Below are 24585 nucleotides of genomic sequence, written 5' to 3' on the forward strand. Positions count from 1 at the left end.
GTAAGAAGGCTAATTGATGGATGGTTAGAATACCCTTGAAAACTCTTGTGCGAGTATGTTAGCACAGCTGAAAACAGTTTGGCTGATTAGAGAACCTGTAAACCTGACCTTCCTTTGAACTCTCAAAATGGCCAGAAAAAAAGAACTTTCATGTGAAACTCGACAGTCTATTCTTGTTCTTAGAAATGAAGGCTATTTCATGAGAGAATTTGCCAAGAAACAGAAGATTTCCTACTACGGTGTGTACTACTCCCTTCAGAGGAGAGCACAAACAGGCTCTAACCAGAGTAGAAAGAGAAGTGGGAGGCCCCGATGCACAACTGAGCAACAAGACAAGTACATTAGAGTCTGTAGTTTGAGAAATTGACGCCTCACAGGTCCTCAACTGGCAGCTTCATTAAATAGTACACGCAAAACGCCAGTGTCAACGTCTACAGTGAAGAGGCGACTCCGGGATGCTGGCCTTCAGGGCAGAGTGGCAAAGAAAAAGCCATATCTGAGACTGGCTAATAAAAGGAAAAGATTAATATGGGAAAAAAAACACAGACATTGGACAGCGGAAGATTGGAAAAAAAGTGTTATGGGCAGACGAATCCGAGTTTCAGGTGTTTGGATCACACAGAAGAACATTTGTGAGATGCAGAACTGAAAAGATGCTGGAAGAGTGTCTGACGCCATCTGTCAAAAATGGTGGAGGTAATGTGATGGTCTGGGGTTGCTTTGGTGCTGGTAAAGTGGGAGATTTGTACAAGGTAAAATGGAATTTTGAATAAGGAAGGCTATCACTCCATTTTGCAACACCACGCCATACATTGTGGACAGTGCTTGATTGGAGCCAATTTCATCCTACAACAGGACAATGACCCAAAGCACACCTCCAAATTATGCAAGAACTATTTAGGGAAGAAGCCGGCAGCTGGTATTCTATCTGTAATGGAGTGGCCAGCGCAGTCACCAGATCTCAGCCCCATTGAGTGGTTGTGGGAGCAGCTTGACCGTATGGTTCCAAAAAGTGCCCATCATCGAAACCAACGTGTGTGGGGGGGGGGCGTCTGGAAGCATGGGGGGACATTTCTCTTGATTACCTCAGCAAATTAACTGCTAGAATGCCAAAGGTCTGCAATGCTGTAATTGCTGCAAAGGGAGCATTCTTTGACAAATGCAAAGTTTGAAGGAGAAAATTATTATTTCAAATAAAAATCTTTTTTTTTTTTCGAACCTTGTCAATGTCTGGACTAGATTTTGAATTCATTTGGCAACTCATTTGAGTAATAAAAGTATGAGGTTTTCATGGAAAACACAAAATTGTCTGGGTGACCCGAAACTTTTGAACCGTAGTGCAGAGGTGTCAAACTGCATTCCTCGAGGGCTGCAAACAGGTTCATGTTTTCAGGATTTCCTTGTGTTGCACAGGTGATAATTTAATCACCTGTGCAATACTAAGGAAATCCTCAAAACATGACCTGTTTGCAGCCCTCGAGGAATGCAGTTTGACACCTCTGCCGTAGTGTATATTGCCGATGCAAAAAAGAGGAGAAGCTGCTGCCATAAATCTTTGAGGACTGCTTATCTCTCCTGAAAATAAAAGGATCAAGTGTTAAATTTAAAGTTTCTGATCTTTCTCTGGAAAGCTTTGGCTGACTTTAATATAATATTTATGGAGGCTTTTAGAGGGTCAGCATTCATTCCCCAGTATTCTGCAGGTAAAAGCAATTTGAGGAGCGTGCTTATCAAGGTTCTCCTGGTGTACACTCTACAAAACCTATTCTCAAGGACTAATAAAATGCACAGCACCCCCCAAAGTCCCAGTGACCCCACAGTACATTCACTGACTTATTAACCCTTCATGGGCACATTATAGACGATAGTGACAATCTATACTTTAATGATTTCTGTACAGATTTCTTTTAACCTTTGTTGTAGGCATCAAGAAGAATTGAAACAATTCCTACGATTTCTATAGAGCAGGTTTATAGATATTGCAGTAGGCTAAAGGGCAAGATCACATAAAGATGAATAGATACATTCAGAAAAATAAACAGGAGTTGCCATGTCCTGAACCAATTGATTCTGGTTCTAACTTGCTCCTTCTGTCCAGGACTGAGAACAAGTCAGGTTATAAATCTGTTTATTTTATTAACTCTGCTCGAAAGGGATGTTTAGCTCAGAAAACCCATTTTTATAGACCCCATTAGGAAAATCTGAGTTGATACAGGAAAGTCCAAGGTCAGAACGTCCAGTGGGCAGAACTTGTAGGACCAGGCAAGTGAAGCAGAAAACACGTGAAGGCAAAGGGCAAGTAGTGTAGACATACGCAGGAATTGTGGAAGTATAAACGGTCCAGGACATGCAGCAAACAAATGGTTGTAGGTTTTCAGCAGACACATGGTCCTTGGCAGGGACATAGGGAGCGATGATGAACAGGCAAAGACAATACTTGCTTGAAGAGAAGATACACACGGTTTCAGCAACGTTTCGACTGTGAGTAGCACCAGAGTAGAGTTTGTTATGTTTATAGTAGACAAAGGGATAGACAGAAAACAAGACAGCAGTGATGAACAGGCAAATTGTATACTTGCTTGTAAATAAGATACACATAAGAAGCAGTGTTTGTAGTGTGAACGACACCAGAGAAGAGTTTGTTATGCTTACAGCAGAGGAAGGTTAATCACCAGGTCAGAGTCAGGTAGCATATGCAGATAGTAGAGAAAAAAATCAGGAGTTTACTGAAGTGATGATTGCCAGCTGAGACAAATGAATGGTGAGGCAAACTGCAAAGCACAAGGTAAGGGTTTAGAAAGCTGATTGAATACTCAGACACACACAGCTGTCTGAGTTGGCATTAATCCCTTTACGAGCTATGACGTATATGTACGTCATAGGATGCCTCGCTCACTTTGATGCAGGCTCCGGCGCTGAGCCCGCATCTTTTCAGGCACATGACCGCTGAATTGATCAGCCGTCGCGTGCCCTTAACCGCCACGGGTGGAATCGCGTTCCATCCACAGCTGTTAACATGTTAAATACAACTGTCAATCTCTAACAGCGGCATTTAACTGGCGCTTACCGCTCCCATCGGCGCCCCATCACACGATCTCGAGGCGCCGATGGGTTGGCATGACAACTGGGAGTCTGCAGAAGACCCTCATATCAGTCATTGCAGATTTTCTATGGCTTGTGCTATGTGTAGCGCAAAAATAAGCCCTCACCCAGCCCTAGATCTGAAAAAATGGAGATGCTAAGGGTCTCGGAAAACAAATCCTCACTTGGCCATATTGATTGAAAAATTAAAAAAAAAAAAAAAGTTATGGCTCTGGGAAGAAGGGGAGCAAAAAAAACGAAGCTGCAAAAACTGAAAATCCCAAGGTCGTGAAGAGGTTAAAAGGTCTAAAGTTATGATGTCACAGAATTTCTCAGGCAACTTAAGAAAGCCGGTCATAGTTAAAGGGAGCAATGTCCGGGGCTAATGCCAGGACGGGTGAATAATCATGAGATAATTGTCAATGGATTGTTCTAATCAGACAACATGCTGAAGAAAAATGTCCAGAAAGAAAGGCAGAAGCTCCATTGTGAATGCAAATATATAGAAAACTTAGCAAGGAGGATTCTGTCTTCTTCCCAGTGGACCCACGGCACTATGAAAATTCATATAAATTGTATAAAAACAGATAGATTATGAGGCATCTCATCTATGCACACCATAGGCCATCCCGAGTATTCCCTTTAATTACCGTATACATTTCTGCTGGCCATTACTGTCCCGGCCACCATCACAGCCTCTGTGACCCAGGGGAGGGTGCGCTATGAATTAGAGCATGGCACAAATAATCTATTGTTCAGGGAAGGGGAAGCTGAATGTAACTGGGCAGGATGGACACAAATACAGATCACTTAGAAGGTAGCAATCAGCAGCTCTATAGTAAATGAAAGGCACCAGCTACATAACAGAGGCGCATTGTTTGGTATGACTATGACCGATGTGGGTACGGCAGGTTTTCTAAGGCATATTAATAAAATATGAAAGTCTACTATTACTGACCCCGCTAGTTTTCATTACTTTCTCATGCTATATCACAAAGGGTAAAATATGTGTTATTATAAACATTCACGACTCGGTGATGGCAGATTGGGGACCCCTTCAATTTCATTCTGGATTTCTTAAGTCAGTGATATTATGGCTTTGCACCAGAGGCGTAGCTGGAGCTTTTGCCGCCCGGGGCTGTTCCCGAGTTTGGCGCCCCCCCCCCCCCCCCCCCGGCTCAATACACACAAAGGTTACCAAAAATGGTTTTCCTGTTTTGTAGAACTTAAACTGGGCCTAATGGTGTCACCCCCACATGCCACACCTGTGACTTAATACCACCACACCATGACCAGACCACATAGTGACCGAATAATACTACATACAAGGGACAAATACCACAACACCATTTCCAGACCACATATTACCACCACATAGTGACTGAATACTACAATACTGATCAGTAATAAAAAAAAACACAATACTATCACCATAAGTGCCAGTATTCACAGGAGATCTGTACTTAGTATGCAGTGTCTGTGTAGAGGTAATACAGAGATCACTGGTGGTATTATACACAGGAACTCTGTATATAATGTATAGGTAATACAGTGATCACTGGTGACATTGTACACAGGACCTCTGTATATAGTATACAGTGTATAGTGTCAGTGTATAGGTAACACTGACTCACCAGTGACGTCTCTAGGTGAAGTCCTTCATCTTTCATCCAGCACAGACCGCCATCATTCCTTCCAGCCAGGACTCGTCTCTGCAGGAAATAACACAGTTATCTCGAGCTCCGCTTGCAGAACACATTACTTAATTTTTCACAACTTCTACATTACACCACATGAAGACAAAAAGGCGATATAGTGTCACTCTGCACAATAACAGTACCGCCCCCCCATTTAAAACAGTATACTCAAAAAATAAAATAAATACATCACTGCAGTAATAATATCCCTTAATTAACCCCTATGGTAACACTATTCCCCACCCTGGCCCCGTTTATCTCATTCCTGGCTCCAGCCATATGTTCTCGTATCCTGCACTCATGACTATCCATTCTACCCCATATGATCTCCCCATCCTGCCCCACCAGCCTCCATCGTATCCGTCCTGCCCCATGATCCAATCCTGCCCCATGTCTCCAATAATGCCCCAAGTCCTGCCCCCAGTGTGTCCAGCAATCTGCCCCATGGTCTCCAGTATTGCCCCAGTGTGTCCAGCAATCTGCCCCATGGTCTCCAGTATTGCCCCAGTGTGTCCAGCAATCTGCCCCATGGTCTCCAGTATTGCCCCGTTGTGTCCAGCAATCTGCCCCATGGTCTCCAGTATTGCCCCAGTGTGTCCAGCAATCTGCCCCATGGTCTCCAGTATTGCCCCAGTGTGTCCAGCATTCTGCCCCATGGTCTCCAGTATTGCCTCAGTGTGTCCAGCAATCTGCCCCATGGTCTCCAGTATTGCCCCAGTGTGTCCAGCAATCTGCCCCATGGTCTCCTGTATTGCCCCAGTGTGTCCAGCAATCTGCCCCATGGTCTCCAGTATTGCCCCGGTGTGTCCAGCATTCTGCCCCATGGTCTCCAGTATTGCCCCAGTGTGTCCAGCAATCTGCCCCATGGTCTCCAGTATTGCCCCGGTGTGTCCAGCATTCTGCCCCATGGTCTCCAGTATTGCCCCAGTGTGTCCAGCAATCTGCCCCATGGTCTCCAGTATTGCCCCAGTGTGTCCAGCAATCTGCCCCATGGTCTCCAGTATTGCCCCAGTGTGTCCAGCAATCTGCCCCATGGTCTCCAGTATTGCCCCGTTGTGTCCAGCAATCTGCCCCATGGTCTCCAGTATTGCCCCAGTGTGTCCAGCAATCTGCCCCATGGTCTCCAGTATTGCCCCAGTGTGTCCAGCAATCTGCCCCATGGTCTCCAGTATTGCCCCAGTGTGTCCAGCAATCTGCCCCATGGTCTCCTGTATTGCCCCAGTGTGTCCAGCAATCTGCCCCATGGTCTCCTGTATTGCCCCAGTGTGTCCAGCATTCTGCCCCATGGTCTCCAGTATTGCCCCATTGTGTCCAGCATTCTGCCCCATGGTCTCCAGTATTGCCCCATTGTGTCCAGCATTCTGCCCCATGGTCTCCAGCATTGCCCCCAGAGTCAGACATAAAGAAAAAAAAAAAAAGTAAAATCCTCACCTCTCCCGTTCCTAGCGCAGGTCCGGTGCAGTCAGCGTCTCTCCGGCTCTGCGACGCTCAGGACAGAGAGGCAGAGCGGCGCGCACAGTAGTGACGTCATCGCGCCCTCTGCTCTGAGACGTCGCAGAGTCAGAGGACGCTGTAGCTGCCGGCGCCGCAGGAACCAGGAGAGGTGAGTATTAGAGCGGGGGCGGGGGCCCAGGGGCTGGGGGAGCCTGGTCGTGGCGGCGGACGGCGCCGCCCGAAGATTTAAAGGGGCGTCTTTTTTTTTTTTTTTTTCTTTCTCCTGCAGCGCCGGCCGCCCCCCGCATTGTGCCGCCCGGGGCGGACCGCCCCCCCCCCCGCACCCCCCTTCCTACGCCACTGCTTTGCACATACCGGGATATTCTCTATATCAGGGAAGGGCAATTAATTTGCCATGGGGCCGCATGAGAAAGTGGGATGGTTTTAGAGGGCCGAACTAATATAATTACCGTATTTTTCGGACTATAAGACGCACCGGACCATAAGGCGCACCCCAAATTTGGGGTGAAAATTGCAGAAAAAAAGATTTTTTTATAAGATGGGGGTCCGTCTTATTGTCCGACTTTACAGTATCTGACGGTAAGATTCTTACCTGAGGGATGGTGGCAGAGTAGGGTCACAGGAGGCATGGTGTCGGCAGAGGTGGGGTGATGCGGTGTGGCGTGCACCTGAGTAGGGTCCCTTCCTGCGTAGGCGGGCGATGCCACGGCCTGGTGTCCATGGAGGGGTTGCAGCAGTGGTGGTGCGGTGGCAGAGGTGTGGTATGGCGTGCGCAGGGTCCCTTCCACCGGTGAGGTGATGCAGCGGCCCGGAATGCAATGTGAGCAGCAGAGCCGGGTTGAATATCGGTGGCGGCGGCCATCTTCCCGAGGCTGTGCGTGCTCAGATGAAGTACTCTGCTTCACGGGGCTTCAGAAAAATGGCCGCGGGAGGCCGCGCGTGCGCAGATGGAGATCGCGGTGGCCATTTTCCTGAAGCCGAGATCTAAATCTGCAAACTCGGCTTCAGGAAAATGGCCACCGCGATTTCCATCTGCGCACGTGCAGCCTCCCGCGGTCACTTTCCTGAAGCCCCGTAAAGCAGAGCACTCCATCTGCGCACGCGCGGCCTCGGGAAGATGGCCGCTGCCACCGATAAACAGGTAATCAACCTGGCCTTCACTCCAGCCGCCAGCGGTCCTCAGAAGCGGCTGGTGGCTGGCCGAGCGGTGCCGGGGGCGGCTGTCAGAAGTGACAGCTAGCTGGCGGGCCGCATCTTGCCCAGGTCTGCTCTATATAGATTCCTGAAGGAAAACTTTTTACCATTCTTGTTCACTCTAGAGTATTAATCTGTCTTTTCTTTTTCCATCTTCTTTTTTTTCCTCAGTTACTTCCTACCTTTCTGATATCCTAATTTGTGCCTTCTTAGTTCCCTATGTACTTTATATTTTGGGAACCTGGGGAAGTCCGTCTCTATCGCCTGTCTTTCATTCCTTGGTTCATACCCTTGTAGAAAGTGTATAGTCATATTCTATATGTTCTCCCCGTGTTTGCGTGGGTTTCCTTTGGGTTCTCCAGTTTCCACACACACTTCAAAGACATAGTGATAGGGAATCTAGATTGTGAGCCCCAATGGGGACAGTGAGTTCTATACAACACCATGGAATATGATTGCGCTTTATAGGCAAGCATAATAAATAAATAATTCTATATATTTCACCTCTGATTAGTGATGACTGAGTGTGCTCGGATAAGTTGTTATCCAAGCATTCTCGGGTGATAACCGTGTGAATTTGGCATGCCGAAAAATATGTTTGAGTCTCCACGCCTGCATGTCTCGCGACTGTTCAACAGCTGCAACACATGCGGAGATTGTCTAACAAACAGGTAATTCCTGCATGTGTTGTGGCTGTCGAACCGCCGGGAGACATGCAGGAGCGAGGAGTTGGATATATTTTTCTGTCCGGTGTATATTAGACAGAAAAATATTGTATTCAACATATCCGGGACACACCTGGTGGGAGAATTTATGCCATTGGACATATAATTGACCCATTAGGAAACTATAGAATCTTACTAAATGAGAACTAGACATTGATGAATCATTTGCAATATTAAATACATATGTTCATGGACTGGCTTGGAATCATTGGCCTACCGATGGATATGAGGGATAGTAATAATAATAATAACAATTTTTATTTATATAGCGCCAACAAATTCCCCAGCACTTTACAATAAGCGGGGACATGTACAGACAATAAATTCGGTACGAGTTAAGACAATTTAAACAGTGACATTAGGGGTGAGGTCCCTGCTCGCAAGCTTACAATCTACAAGGAAATGGGGGGACACAATAGGTGAAAAGTGCTTGTTATTTCAGGTCTGGCAATTATAATAAATAGGGATTTTCATAGAAAGCTGCATGATCTGGTCGTCAGCCCGTGTGTTTAAGTGCAATAGTCAAGTATCAAGTGCAGTTATCATGTGCATGGAGGGTGTGGAGACAGATCAATAGTAGGGTGCAGATTCACATGCAGATAATATTTGGAAGGAGGGAACAGGACAAAGTTAGTTTACTGAGTAGTTGATGTGGTAGGCTTGTTTGAAGAGATGGGTTTTTAAAGCGCACTTGAATAGGTCGGGGCTAGGTATCAGTCTGATCGTCTGGGGAAGTGCATTCCAGAGAGCTGACCCAGCATGAGAGAAGTCTTGGAGACGGAGGTGCGAGGTTCGGATTACGGGGGATGTTAGTCTTAGGTAATTTGTAGAACGGAGGGCACGTGTAGGGCGATAGACGGAGATGAGAGAGGAGATATAAGGCGGTGCAGAACTGTGGAGAGCTTTGTGGGTGAGAGAGAAGAGTTTATACTGGACCCTGTAGCGAATGGGTAGCCAGTGTAATGACTGGCACAAGATGGAGGCATCAGTGAAGCGGCTGGACAGAAATATGACCCTGGCTGCCGCATTTAAGATGGATTGGAGAGGAGAAAGTTTGGAAAGAGGGAGGCCGATCAGAAGAGAGTTGCAGTAGTCCAGACGAGAATGAATAAGAGCAACAGTAAGAGTCTTAGCAGTTTCAAAGGTGAGAAAAGGTCGGATTCTGGAGATGTTTTTAAGATGCAGGTGACAGGAGCGAGTGAGTGATCGGATATAGGGAGTAAAGGAAAGTTCGGTGTCGAATATCACCCCAAGACAGCGGGCATGCTGCTTGGGAGTTATAGTTGAACCCTCCAGGGTAATTTCGATGTTGGGTAGAGTGAGGTTAGTAGAAAGGAGAAACACAAGTAGTTCAGTTTTGGAGAGATTTAGTTTCAGATAGAGGGAGGACATGATGTTAGAGACAGCAGACAGACAATCCTTGGTATTTTGAATTAGGGTAGGGGTGATGTCGGGGGACGAAGTGTATAATTGGGTGTCATCAGCATAGAGATGGTACTGGAACCCAAATCTGCTGATTGTTTGTCCAATAGGGGCAGTGTATAGAGAGAAGAGGAGGGGGCCCAGGACAGAGCCCTGTGGAACCCCGATAGTAAGGGGACGAGGAGAGGAAGAGGAGCCGGCAAAAGATACAGTGAAGGAGCGGTCAGAGAGGTAGGAGGAGAACCAGGAGAGGGCTGTGTCCTTGAGGCCTATGGAGCGGAGCATGGTGAGAAGGAGCTGGTGATCCACAGTGTCAAATGCGGCAGAGAGATCCAGGAGAATCAGCAGAGAGCAATGACCTTTGGATTTAGCTGTTATTAGATCATTAGAGACTTCAGTGAGGGCAGTTTCAGTGGAGTGTAAAGAGCGGAAATCAGATTGTAAGGGGTCAAGAATAGAGTTATCCGAGAGATAGCGGATTAGACAGGAGTGGACCAGGCGCTCGATGAGTTTAGAGATGAAGGAAAGGTTAGAGACAGGTCTGTAGTTAGCCGTGCAGTTCTGGTCCAGGGATGGCATTTTAAGTAAAGGGGTAATGATGGCATGTTTAAATGAGGATGGAAAGATGCCTGAGGAAAGAGAGAGGTTAAATATTTTAGTCAGGTGAGTGGTGACCACTGGTGAGAGAGACTGCAGGAGAGGTGAAGGAATGGGGTCACTATGTATGCATCTATATGGATTTACACAGAATCATCCCATAAGAAATAGACCCTATTAGTAAGTCATTAGCTCCAAAAATGCTTCTAAATAGGGTTTGCTTCTAAACCTGGAATAACCGGTGATTGTCTGGTAATATAATACTATGCTTCGATATCTGTGGACAAGTCTAACCCTGCATATGTTACATTTAGGAGGAATATATACTTCTGTTGAAAAATATTTTTGCCTTACAATAGTGCTTGAAAGTTTTTAAACCCTTGAGAATTTTCTATATTTCTGTATAAAACTACATCACATTTTCGAAAAGTATATAAAGAAACCCAAATAAAAAAAATGAGTCACAAGTATTAAACTTTGTAATTTTGGGGGGGAAATGAATGAGCCAATATCATGTCTGTGAGTAGAAAAAGTATGTGAACCTTTAAGATTAGCAGATAGTATGAAGGTCAAGTTAAAATCTGGTGTTTTTAATCAATGGGATGACAATCAGCTGTGAGTGGGCGACCTGTTTTATGTAAAGAACAGGAATCTATCAATGTTTGATCTTTACATCAGGGGTCCCCAACTCCAGTCCTCAAGGCCCACCAACAGGTCATGTTTTCAGGATTTCCTTTGCATTGCACAGGTGATGCAATTATTACCTGGGCAAGACTAAGGAAATCCTGAAAACATGACATGTTGGTGGGCCTTGAGGACTGGAGTTGGGGACCCCTGCTTTACATCACACGACTGTAGCAATGTATCATAGCATGAACAAAGAAGATATCTTAGGACCTCGGAAGAAGAGTTGTTGATGCTCATCAGGTTGGGAAAGGTTACAAAACCATTTCTAAAGAGTATGGACTCCACCAGTCCACAGTCACAAAGATTATGTACAAATGGAGGAAATTCAAGATCATTGAGTGGTCAACCAACAAAGATCACTCCAAGAACAAGGCGTATAATAGTCTGTAAGGTCACTAAGAAACTTAACGTATTTATGCCGAAATATGGGCAATTTGGAAGTGTTGACGAACATTCAAGCACCACTGTATGTGGCCTGGTTTCTGGATTTCAGCACATTTTGATAACTATAAGACAATAAATATGAATGTAGTAAATGTAACATAATGGAGAAACCCAAAACATAAAGCATAACTGCAATCTATATAAAGTTCAGTGTTTCCTAATTTCCTACTGTGAGGAGCCAGTATCTAAGAAACTGCAAAATAAGAGGTTACATTTCCTTAGATGAAGCCTTGTTATTATGGGGCCACTACGCAGGTTCACTGATAATGTCTATGATGCATCCAGCACAATACTGGTAAATACAGTACTTATATGGTCTCTTCACCCCCTAATTTTCATCATAGTCACAGGGCGTAATTATAATGATTGAAAAATGGTGCCCACAGAGGGACTATATATAAAGGCTGGAGACATTGGACTTCTACAGATACAGCTCCTGACACAGAGAAGACATCATGGCCAAGTGTTTTGCAATAGGACTCGCAGTGATAAGCAGTGAGTATTCCTAAATTACATTTTATTTACAGGACTTATTTTATATTAGATCTCATCATATGTGGTGTTGTATTGGGAGTTATGGAAACAAGATGGTATTTTGTCCTAGATTCTGGGCTTAAAAAGGTCTTAATAAACATGATGTGTTTTAATATAGAGCTCCAAATCCAATGCAAAAGTTGTTTAAAACATAACTTACTGGATGTCTGCTGCCACCACTAGAGGGAGCTCAGGAGATTGCTGCATACAGGTTATACATTGACCTCAATGATTAGACAGTATGCACTTAGCTTTCATGCACCATCTAGTGGCAAAAGCACTGGCATCTTAGCTTTTAAATGTATAAAATTATTGAAAAAACGTGGTCCTGTTCTGCACTGCTGAATCACTGAAGTCCAGAGACATTCTAGTGGCATTTCCTGATGAAGGAGTTCTGTGAAACTCTGAAACGCATTGAATAAAAACCACAATTATTAATACGTCAGGACTTCAGTGCTTCAGCAGAGCAGAAAAGGACCACATTTTTTTCCTTAATTTTATACCCAACGGCAGCTCCATTTTGGACCCGTGGATCTGCTGCAGCGAATCTTCTCAATGCTTGATCTTAGCTACGTTTCGTGAGTGCAATCCTTTGTATTAACCATTTATCTCTCAGATAAGACCTTATTTTTTTGCGCTATTTCCTTCAACAGTTTTCATAGCTTTTAAATGTATTAATAACAAACATTGAAATAGTTTACCTTCATGGGCCCATTATAGTGGATATTTATGACACTAACGATGTAAGAACGGCCTCTTGTTGTACTTTCAAAACTCCCATGTTGGGAGATCTATGTATTAATCTTTAAATAAAAATTATTGAAACAAAAAAAAGAAATAGTTTGCCTTCTTGAAAAGACACATTTCACTAAATATTGGTCACACAAGCGAATCTTGACACTCTTGACTCTTTTGCTATTTCAGTCATTGCTCTGGTCACCAGCACCCCAGCACAGTTTGATGAAATGGTTAAAGCGACTACCATCATTTATGGTCTGGCCAACTTCTCGGACTATGGCTGCCATTGTGGTGACAACATCCTAGGAAGGCCTGTGGATGCCATAGACTGGTAATATAACACTGTATTTTAAGTAGACTAATACTATGCAGGATGAATACATACATGTATATCATATACTCTGGTATTAGGGATGGGTGAACCCGAACTGTAAAGTTTGGGACCGTACCGAACACAGTGTTCGGTCACACGGTCCTGAAAACGGGTTACCGTTCGGGTCCAGTTCGGGCTGTAAAAAAAAAAACAGAAAATGAATAATAAACATTAGAATTTTACTTACCTGTCCAGTGACGCGTCCTCCCGTCCCGCTGTCTCCCGGCCACATCTGCTTCCGGGCCGCTCATTACCTTCTGCCGGTATTCACTGCACTCAGCAGACTTCGGTTTTTCCGGCAGTGTTCGTGCGGTGACATCACAGCATGAACACTGCCGGAAAAAGCCAAAGACTACCGAGTGCAGTGAATACTGCCGGCAGAAATAAGCGGACCCGGAAGCAGATGTGGCTGGGAGACAGCGGGACGGGAGGACGCGTCACTGGACAGGTAAGTAAAATTCTAATGTTTATTATTCATTTTCTGCTTTGTTTTACAGCCCTCCCTCCCAATCCCATATATGTGAAGTCCAAGTTCGGGATTCGGGCGCAAGTTCATGTCATGTCCGACCCCGAACTTTACAAAAAACTTGGGCGAACCCGCCGATCCCAAACATCGGGGGTTCACCCATCACTATCTGGTATTCCTCCTGGAAATGTAGGAGTAAGTTGTCTACACTTCGTTTCCCCTGTCAATATGGTGTAAGCAGTAATTTATTAAGGTCACCCCATTGACAAGGAGAATGGTAACAGTAGCCAGTGCGTTTATACATTTCCAGGATGAATAACAGAAGGACAGCATGGCTTTATACTAGGATTTTTTTTATTATACTTCTGTCTTGATATTTTGCCATTTCAGGTGCTGCCATGAAAAAGCTTGTTGTTACAATGAGGCTGAACTTAGTGGCTGTAATCCATTCACTCAAAACTATCGATTCTACGTAGAAGAAGATCAGAAAGTGAAATGTAGTAAGTGTCAATGGATTTAAAAAAAGAAAAAGCATTACTTAGAAGCCAAATGATAATTTCTCATTTATTTATTATGCTTTGCTTATATAGCGCTATCTTATTCCGCACCGCTTTACATATATTATCATTGCTGTCCCCATTGGGGCTCACAATATAAATTCCCTATCAGTATGTCTTTGGATTATGATATACGTATGGGATATTAGACCTTATTTCTATGAATGACAATCCTCCAGTTGTCCTTGAATGGGAAAAATATGGATTGAAGAGGTTAAGATCCAACCTGTCCCATTTTAGGTTAACTGAGATAAGCAGCATCACAGATGTCTCAAAACCGCTTTTTTTTAATCCCTCCATATAAAAATGGAGGATTGAAATACACCTTCTCCAGCTGAAAGGCTATGTCCACTTCTGTGATTTTTTTTTTCTGAACTTATGGAAAATTGCTCCAAAGTCAGAATGCTTTTAGGAATAGAAGTGCTAATTGTATTTTGTTTAATTGACAAAAAAATAAAGAAAGCGAATGAACAAAAGAGAAATCTAAAACAAATCAAATGCTGTGAACTCAATTTGACTTCAAAACAGCATCAAATCATCAATTCTTCTAGGTGCAATTGTACAGTATATGAAGGAACTTGGCAGACAGGTTGTTCCAAACATCATAGAGAACTAACCACTGATCTTCTGTGAATGTCGCTTGTGCAAATCCTTCTCTCTCTTCATCTAATCTCAGTCGGGCTGGATAATGCTGAAATAAGGCTTCTGTGGGGACCAGATCATCGATTCCAAGACTCCTAATGATTTAGCTTTATGTTTGGGGTCCATGTCCTGCTGCAGAACCAATCAGATGCCTCTATGATGGTATCTAGTGATGCTGAGTGCTCGATACTGGAATTGAGCTCGTCGGACGCTAGGACGTGCATGACTCGAGTAGCGAGTATAATGGAAGTGAACGTCAAACTCAAGCATTTTTCTGGAGGATTACCTATCTCTCTGGCCAGCTCACAAAGACTCCAGCTGACGGAGCAGTCTGCGCTCCCAGCATGGGAATACCCTGAGTCAGTGCGGTGCATGGCTCGGATGAGTCAAATTAGCTTCTTATGGGGACTCGAGCACCACATGATACTCGGCACTGCTCGATACTTGATTGATCACCCAGATGCTAGATTGAGTATCAAGTAGTGCCGACCATGCTCGCCCATCACTAATGGTAGCAAATGATAGATAAGTATCCGTCTACATTTCTCAGCATTAGGGTCTGTGATTGGTTCTCCAAGATGCTTGGAACTGCCTCCTTGCTGAGCTTACATCCAGCCTGTATTACTGCAAGGGACACTCCTGCAATAGAAAAAAAATCTGAAAGTTGGTTCAGGCTGCAAATTGCATAATAAAAGGTCAATTGAGCACCTCATAAAAACGAGTGGTCATCTTAGCTAGGCATGCATGTGCTCTCTGAATACGTTATTAGCAGCCACACCAGAATATGTGTATGACGAGTGTTAATCAGTTTTCCCTGCACAATTGGTAATAACGCATCATGTGACCCTTACTAATTTAGTAAAATCACGCAAAAATATTTGTATCCCCAGTGAAAGCTCGTGATCGCTGCGAGAAGATGATCTGCGAGTGCGATGAAAAGGCTGCAAACTGTTTCCGGAAGGAACTGGAAAGTTACAACGTGTATTTCCGCAATTTCTCCTCACTTGGGGCCTGCAGGGGCCCCCGGCCTTTCTGTTAGCAGAACAGTCATGTATGAAAGCTGCATTATGTCTTAGTAGAGTTAGTAGTAATATACAGTGTGTAGAGGGAACATACAGGACAGAATATTTTGTTCAGAATTTGCCCAAACTATGTCCCTTGCTAACAATAGGCCAAGCTTATTTCTTTGGCTTATGGCTCAAGTGACAGCCATCATTACTGCACAGCTAATATGGTAACTGATTGATTTGTCTCCGCAGACTATGGCTCAAAGTCTCATTTATAAAAATGGTCTAAGAATGAAAATGGCCTTGATTCCCAAAGCAACCAATCACAGCTCAGCTTACATTTCGTAAAGTGCTCTGTAACAATTAAAGCTGCACTGTGATTGGTTGCTATGGACAACAGGCCCAGTTTTCCTCCAGGCCCAGTTTTGATAAATGAGGCCTAATTTCATCCATGTCCTCCCCTTTGGTTCTTGTTCCTTGGTCTCCCATGGATTATTATATAGTAGAAAAAACTCCCTGCGACCAGTTGTAGCACATCCCTACATGTAATGAAATGGTGGTCACCCTGCCCATGTGGTTGCTAGGTAACCATAGCCTGCAAAATACATAGGAGAGGCTATAGGTTAAGAAATTAATATAAATTCTACACAGCAAATACAACCTAAGACTAAAAAGATTCAGTTACTGTAGGACCCATGATCATATGAAATTTTACATGTAATTCTGTATTAGGGCTGACATGGCAGGGGTCTTGAACTATGTGATGGTATTAGGAAACAATGGCTGTCTTTGTATTTTTGGATAAAATAAACTTGATTGTATGTCTACCTAGAATTTATCATCTTATTGAAACTTGCTGAGGTTGAGTATCAGTTTTGTGAGTTACACCCTCCAGTCTCTTGGTGTCCATATTCACTGTCCTATGCAATAAGAGATGGATTACTGGGGTTCGAAAGGGAGTTCATGCCATGAGCATCGTCCATAGGTATATCCATAGTCTCAGCCATTTTGTTTTCCTGCCTTCATAAAACAGGTATATGGAGAAGGTGGTGGTAAAAAATTCATGTAAGGGCTCCACCATACAGGTAATTTATAGTTGGAAAGCATATAACCCAAGCCCATTCTCCTACACAAAGGGTGGGCAACACTCCACTAAATATATGAACATACTGATCAAACAGTCATTAAACTATATTAAATCAAGAAGTGTCTTTGTTTTTTTTTTTTAAATAAAAAATTAAACCTTTAGGCATACATAAAAATATACACACAGAATTAAAATAGTGCCTCTAAACCAAGAGTAATTATCCACAAGAGGTCAGCTGAAGCATATACATATGAATATCCAAAAAGAAACAAATGAGACTGCAAACTCTTTTCTGCTTCTAAACAAATGTGAAATGCTGGCTATGGATATTAAAGGTTGCGTTCACATCGTATCCTCTCCCATAACTTCTAAATTATATGGGAATATCCCTGTTGGGTGAAGCCGATTGAGATCTAAAGTGCAAATGTATCAATGCTGCAATATCCAAGTCACATTGCATATAAGGATTCACAAGTCTGCAGTCACATAGGGTACAAGTCTGCTGTCACTCTTAAGCCAGACAACCTACTTTTATGTTTAAAGAAGTCAGAAGTCCATAGAGTTCAACCTATAAATTAACATGTTAATCCTAAGGAACGCAATAACCCTATGAGGCAGATAGATTGCACCATATTAGGGTAAAAAATTATTCCTGACTCCACATACAGCAATTAGATTAGTTCCTTGGATAAACATCCCATCACAGAGTCTAGTACCCATAACCTGTAATATATTTATCAAAAAGGCATCCAGGCTCTACTTGAACGTGTCTTGTGAATCAGCCATTACAAAATTGTGTGGTATGCAATTCTATTGTCCCACTCTTCTAGTAAAGAATCCATAATCTCACTGCTCTTCCAGTAAAGAATCCACAGTCTCACTGCTCTTATAGTAAAGAATCCATTGTCTCACTTGCTCTTATAGTAAAGAATCCATAGTCTCACTGTTCTTACAGTAAAGAATACATCGTCTCACTGCTCTTACAGTAAATAATCCATAGTCTCACTGCTATTACAGTAAAGAATCCATAGTCTCACTGCTCTTACAGTAAAGAATCCATACTTTCACTGCTCTTACAGTAAAGAATCCATAGTCTCACTGTTCTTACAGTAAAGAATCCATACTTTCACTGCTTACAGTAAAGAATCCAGTCTCACTGCTCTTACAGTAAAGAATCCATACTTTCACTGCTCTTACAGTAAATAATCCATAGTCTCACTGCTATTACAGTAAAGAATCCATAGTCTCACTGCTCTTACAGTAAAGAATCCATACTTTCACTGCTCTTACAGTAAAGAATCCATAGTCTCACTGTTCTTACAGTAAAGAATCCATACTTTCACTGCTTACAGTAAAGAATCCATAGTCTCACTGCTCTTACAGTAAAGAATCCATACTTTCACTGCTCTTACAGTAAATAATCCATAGTCTCACTGTTCTTACAGTAAAGAATCCATAGTCTCACTGCTCTTACAGTAAAGAATCCATAGTCTCACTGCTCTTACAGTAGTCACCATTTGTGATGATGATTAAACTTTCTTTTCGCTAGACGTAGAGGATGCCCACTTCTCATTGTTGCCAGTCAATATGTAAAAAGATCATTACGAAAAGATCTTGGTTTTGTCCCTTCATATACTTGTACATTGAAAAAAATGAAGGCTTTAAGGAGCGATCTTGTTACAAACAGAATAACCCCACATTTGATAACTTGTCTCGATACTGCAATTTACCAATTCTCTTAATAGCCTTAGTCGCTCTTCTCTGCACCTGCTCTAGTTCAGCTATGTCCTTCTTGGCAGCAGCTACCCGACACTGGTCGCTAAAGTTGAGTTTTCGGTCCATCTATACACCCAGGTTTTGTTCCCTGACAGTTTTAGGCAATGTTTTACCACTTCGTACATAATTGCAGATCTTGTTCAGCCAAAGTGTATCATTTTACATTTATCTTGCCATCTCACTCGCCATGTCTCTGAATAAGTCTCCAGCTTCTCCAAATCCTTCTGAACAGTCGTGGCCAAAAATTTTCAGACTGATGCAAATTTTTGTTTCCAACCCACTTTCCTGCTTCAGCGTTTTTAGATCTTTTAGTCGGATGTTTCTATGGTTACTTTACAAATTATTATCATATTAAGTTTTTAAATGTTCATTGACAAATACATCAAATTTATGTACAAACTCAATATTTACAGTGTTGTCCCTTATTTTTTAATACTTCTACCCTTCGCCCTGGCAGCTGCCTGCTACCATTCCTGAGCAAGCTCTGCACTGGTATCTGAATTCTCTTTTGGACCCTGTCCTGGCACTTGCTGGATTTTTTTTTGGCGCCTTCAGAGCAATCGATCCTCTCTTTTTGCAATCCTGATGATCCCATAAATGGTTGATTTAGGCGCAATCTCACAAGCAGAAAAATCCTTGTCTGAAAGCCCCTTTCATGCAAAACAATGGTTTGAAGGTAACCCCAGTTCACAGAAGACCTTGATTTAAAGCACCAGCCCCCTTTTAAAGCCACCAGTCTGCTCTTATAACTCAATCATCATGACAGAGTGGTATCAGCTGCCTTGTCCTCGTTAACACTTTCTTTTAAACTAACAAGGAGTTGCAATAAAATGCTGTAAGCAGGTTATTTTATGGTAGGGCTGAAAGTCAGTGGAATTTTTGGGGGATCAATTCAATTTTCCTGGCAAGGAATGAATTTATTTTGCAATTGATCTGATCAGTCTTCAAAAACTTGCAAATTGCGACTATAAAACAGCGAAGCATCAAATTGTGATTAACAAAATATAGGTCAGGGTCAAAACTTTTAAACATACGACTAATATTAAACTATCCTGCTCTTTTTGATGTGTCTAATCTGGTACTGCAATTCATCCTCATTTAATTGAATGATGCAATACCAGGCACAAACTCTGTAAACACCTAGAATACATAGATGCAGATTACATTCATGTATGAATATGTTGATATGATAAAATAAAGCAAATGAAAGAGGAAAAATGAATGCAAGGTTTCAATTTTTTACGTCACTTGACTGCAGCTTTATTAAATAATACATATTTTGCTATAAGATATATTACTTAGCAGCATTTAAACTGTTTCTGTACATAATATCCTTCAATAGTAACGAAAAAGTGTCAAAGTAAATCTCAGGGAATATACCAGTATACCCTTGTAACACATTGCTTAAAGACTAAACATAATATAAAGCATGTGTATTATACAAGACAAGCCATGCGGTACATAGAATGCATATAATGGAGGGGTTTAGGAAGGAAGGAGGTAGAGCGTCTACAAAGTGAATGTCACCAATGTGCAAAGGCAGTAGTGATGAGCGAACGAGCTGGGATAAGGTGTTATCTGAGCATGCTCGGGTCCTAACCGAGTGTCTTTGGTGTGCTGGAAAAATATATTAGCGTCCCCGAGGCTGCATATCCCGTGGCTGTTAGACAGCAGCAACCCATGCAGGGATTACCGGTTTGTTAGACAATCCTTGCATGTGTTGGGCTGTCGAACAGCCGTGGGGATGCGAGCATATTTTTCGAGCGCACCGAAAACACTCGGTTACTTAGTATCCAGGCACAGGGGTGAACCTAGCCTCTCTGCTGCCTGAGGCGAACTGCAAAACGGCGCCCCCCCACGTAGTAAAATCAGTACAAGTCCGACTCCCAGCAATGTGTGTGTCCCAGCAGGTCAGGAGATTGGGCACCTCTGCACCTCAGCCCGGGTAATAGTCACCTGCCGGGCACGCCGCACATTAGGTTGTTGTGACACTGCACTGTCAGCAAGTGTCAGAGCAGGGATTACAGGGAGAGTCGGCACCACGTGTTCTGACTGCTGCTCTGCCGCGCCCTGTCTTTAAGGATGCTCTGCCGCCTGAGGCAAAGTATTCAACTTGCTTCATGATAGCAGCACCTCTGTCCAGGCATGGTCGGATAACACCTTATCCAATCACTACAAAGCAGCCATTAAAATGTTTTACCTTCTTTATCCACGTCCCTGTGTCCTAGACACACGATGAGAGCATGAGACGCGTTAGAAGGGGTACAACTTCACAAGCAAAATGGTCTCCCCTGTTTTGGCATCTTAGACCAAAATGGGGAGACGTGTCAATCATTTATAACCAGTATCAATAGTTATTGTAGTGTAGAATTATTCTGTCTTTGTTTCCATGAAGAAAGATGTGCAAATTGATTTGCAAGACCTTGGTCCCATGGCCACATTGGAAGCCCGTGGCTACCAGATTGGAGCCTTACAAGTAGATCAAGCGAGACATCCCGGCTTCAAAGATACACTGAGGATGCTGGCGCATAGGTGGTTCGTAGAGATTTGGTCTGGATGTGACCACTGGACTAGGGTTCTGCAATTCCAGTCGCTCACCTCCGGTATATGACAATCTAAACAGAGATAGGTGCAATGGAAAGCAAGGGGGGAGAGAGAAAGCAACAGCCGCTCATGAAATTGGAGATACGGTAGATTTTTGGGGATTTCCACTTTTAGAGATTTTTTTTACTTAAATGCATGAATTTTGGGCTACAAATAATTTTTGCAATTAGGTTTCTGTAAACAGTTTAACATTTTTACTTGTTTAGCTTTTACAGGTTCTTTGTTTCATTGCACGTTCAACTAGGCTGTGGTTTGTGGCCATAAAATAGCCGAGAAAGGCTTAAAAAAACAAAAAAACAGATAGAAGTTCCGAACACTGTCAGAACTTTATGAGATTTTCAGATTACTTATTCTGCAGCCGGCGTTAGTCAGTCCAACTCAGAAGCTGTCGAATATTTTTTTTTATGGAACTCAATTGCAGAAAATATTTTTTTAGACCCAAAAATGTATATAAAGTAAAAAAAAAAAAGTAACAAAAGGCGGGCAACCGATGTAAGGGCGTTTTCAGACGTCCGTGTAAATTGGATCCCAATACACGGACTGCCTGTAGGTCTCCAGACTTGAGTATGACAGCTTCGTAGGAATAGATCAAGTTGTCACGCTTGGGTCAAGAGGCCCGCCGGCCAGTCCGTGCATTGGGGGTCTGATCGCGGACAAATTTGCACAGATGTCTAAGTGTAATCGGTTGTCGCCTATTGTAATAATGGGAGATGGAGGAATGTACCACAAAATAACCATTTCACTTAATATCCAGTAAACCAAAGTCTACAGTAAACCTCCTGTGTCTGCAGTAAACTTCTTGTTTCATTTCCTTCTCTGGACCAGCCAGACAATCAATAGCGTCATAGAATTTTATAAAAGTACATAACATTTTTCTAAGTGCCTTCAGTCTTGGATATATACACAAGCATCTTCCGAGACATTATACATTTGAGAATGTCCAGTCTAAAGTGGTAGCCAACTGGGTCCTGGACAGTCTTCTGAGATATCCTACTGATGGTTTACCGCACGTTGTGTACAGTCCAAAAGAGTGAGGACAGTGCTGTGACCCATGAGCAAATTCCAAAAATCCCTTTTACAGATTCAATCTGAAATAAAATGCAAGAAGATATCTGGATGTATAATTCTGCAGGGGTGTTCTCGTAGGTAGATGGTCGTGAATTTATCCATATCTCCATATGTTTGTTTTTTTTTCTTTTATAATATTGGGTGAACATATTGGACTATATTTCACCAAAGTGCCACCAAAACATAGCGGAAAGTCATCCTCATGTTGTGAACCACAGTTTATCAGAGAATAGCAAAAAGAATAGTAGATGTTCGGGATAGTCGTCAAGGTTCAATACTTAGCTGAAGACTTAAGTGGTTTGTAGGTTCATAATCCACAAATTTCATCTTGTCATCTGCCCTCAGCATTTTGGTATTTGTAAAATCCCTATTAATATCCAAAGAAAACAGTTTCTTCTAAAGTGTCACGATGGAATCCATTATCGGCAGGACTGACTGAAGTAAACACTTCGACGGCTCAGCTTTTCAGGGTTGTTGGATGCCATGTGAGAGAATTCACGGAAAATATCCAAATAAGTGGTATCACCTGCAATGCAATGGAGTGAAAATAAAAAAAAAATCCCAACTTAATGTAGGAAACATCTGCACCCTCAAATTATTTTTGGGGTTTCGACTTTGAAAATATGAAAAATAATAATAAAAAAAAGATATGGGAGAATATCAGGTTAAACCTACACGATGGACCAAAGTGTGCGACGCTTGATGAGTGTTTGATGGGTAATGGAAACCCCATTATTACTTTTGGCTATGTTATTGATGTTTGGCATGTTCTTAAACGAGAGCCTTTCATGTCCCCCAAACCACCACCATTACGTTACATAGCCCTATTCCAGCATTCTAATAAAGTGTACGACAATTGTTCCCATCCGTGTGAAGACATCTGGTAATACATGTCTCATCATCTAATTACCTAAACTAAGCCGATCTCAGGTGGTTTAATTCCCACACACCACCCTGATTAACATCCTTCTCATGAACCACGTCATCTCAAGGTCTCTAGAAATCTTGTGCATGTGTGCGACGTCTGTCCTCGTTGAGCATGAGCAGTGAAGCTGGGCGTTCTTCCCCCAGCTTCATCGGCATGTTACACATGCCCAGAAAAATATAGTGACCCCTTGCCAAAGCTGATGTGACCAATAGGTAAATAGCACACGACAAGTTAATTGTTGTTTTGGGACAGTTCTAAACATTTGTCTAAGATGTCAAGGACTTAATACATTACAAAGTAGGACGTGGACAATGAAACAAAGGGAATCTGTCAGCACCAAATAACTGATAAAACAAGCACAGGTGCTCGGTGCACCCTAGGTGTGGCCAAACATTTAAGTGCAAACTTCCCACCTACTTCTTTTCCCTCTAGCTACACCCATGTCTGGCTCTAATACAGCCAGAGTCGTTAATCAAAGAACAGGAGGGTGGAGATAGAGGGAAAACAAGTAGGTGGGAAGGTGCACTTAATTGTTTGGCCACACCAAGGGTACACCAAGTGCCTGTACACAAGGTCTGTGTTGACAGAGTCCCTTAAAGGTTACAGTTTTGGAGGATTGGGGGGATCTGACAAGTTCCCTTCAACTAGAATCTCCTCTTATAAGATGAACACATTTTCCGTCTATGTGCCAAACGGACAGCACAGTGACAAATATTAGGCAATGTTCTAGTGCACATGAGCAAGAGGTGCACATGGCAAAAATAGCAGCAAGCACTAGCCTCGCCAGTTTTGCACACAAACCAGTGCTAGTTTAAATGGCAGGTGACCTCTTATTCTTACAGACTGATGGAGGTCAACACCCAGCACCCAAATCGATCAGCTGTTACCATTTAGGTTACAACACAGCTGTGCACATGGTTTAATGGCTGCTACCAGATACTGCAGGTCACCTCCTATTCATGTGAAGTCGCAGTACCCGAATCAACTACTAAACAGCGTACAGAGTCATGGTGTTTCATTCTGCACTTGGTTTACATCCGATCGCTGCCAAAGATGGTAGCAGCTGATCGGTGAAAATGCAAGGTTTCGACCCCCACCAAAAATCTGATACTGATGACCTATCCCAATTATAATAGTGGATAACAACTTTAACTATATAGAAAAAGTTTAACTTAGTATCTATTGACATCTCCTTCCCACTTTGCCCTGAATAATGACAATCTGCTTGTTAGTAAATAGCAGTCTTGAATATTTTCTTGTAGAGATCTGCAGGTGGCACCAAGATTAGATGCAAGTGCTGGCACCCCACCCATATCACCACCACCTCTTGTGATCCAGCTCCCAACAAGTTGGCCGATATCTAAGTAACTACCTGGACTAAGCATTTCCTGCGAAACGCGCGTCGGGTCCGGTGGGACTCTTCTCTACCTTGTCTTACTCTTGGAGCAATATATGGCTTTGATATAGATGTAGTTGGTCTTTTGGGAGGCTTGCTTTGATAAA

At 43.0% G+C, this 24585-nt stretch overlaps 2 protein-coding genes across 5 annotated transcripts in view; one reads left to right on the plus strand and one right to left on the minus strand.

Moving 5' to 3' along the window:
• Positions 1-11698: 11698 nt before the first annotated feature.
• Positions 11699-16453, plus strand: LOC138651442 (phospholipase A2 homolog otoconin-22-like). The gene is made up of 4 exons (XM_069741651.1): positions 11699-11797; positions 12761-12905; positions 13804-13913; positions 15503-16453. Exons 1-4 carry the CDS (start codon positions 11758-11760, stop codon positions 15649-15651), a joined length of 444 nt encoding a protein of 147 aa, XP_069597752.1. The 5' UTR covers positions 11699-11757; the 3' UTR covers positions 15652-16453.
• A 3264-nt stretch (positions 16454-19717) lies between these two features.
• Positions 19718-24585, minus strand: part of ACAP3 (ArfGAP with coiled-coil, ankyrin repeat and PH domains 3) — a 142790-nt gene continuing 137922 nt past the window's right edge. For all 4 annotated transcript variants that reach the window (XM_069741653.1, XM_069741655.1, XM_069741652.1 and 1 more), the window contains one exon: positions 19718-22680. Coding sequence is in view for 3 of the 4 variants with exons in the window: in XM_069741655.1 (XP_069597756.1) it covers positions 22574-22680 (107 nt within the window). In the remaining variant the exon portion in view is untranslated. The remainder of the gene's footprint in view (positions 22681-24585) is intronic.

This window comes from Ranitomeya imitator, chromosome 10 (genome assembly GCF_032444005.1).
Source record: "Ranitomeya imitator isolate aRanImi1 chromosome 10, aRanImi1.pri, whole genome shotgun sequence".
Taxonomy (NCBI): domain Eukaryota; kingdom Metazoa; phylum Chordata; class Amphibia; order Anura; family Dendrobatidae; genus Ranitomeya; species Ranitomeya imitator.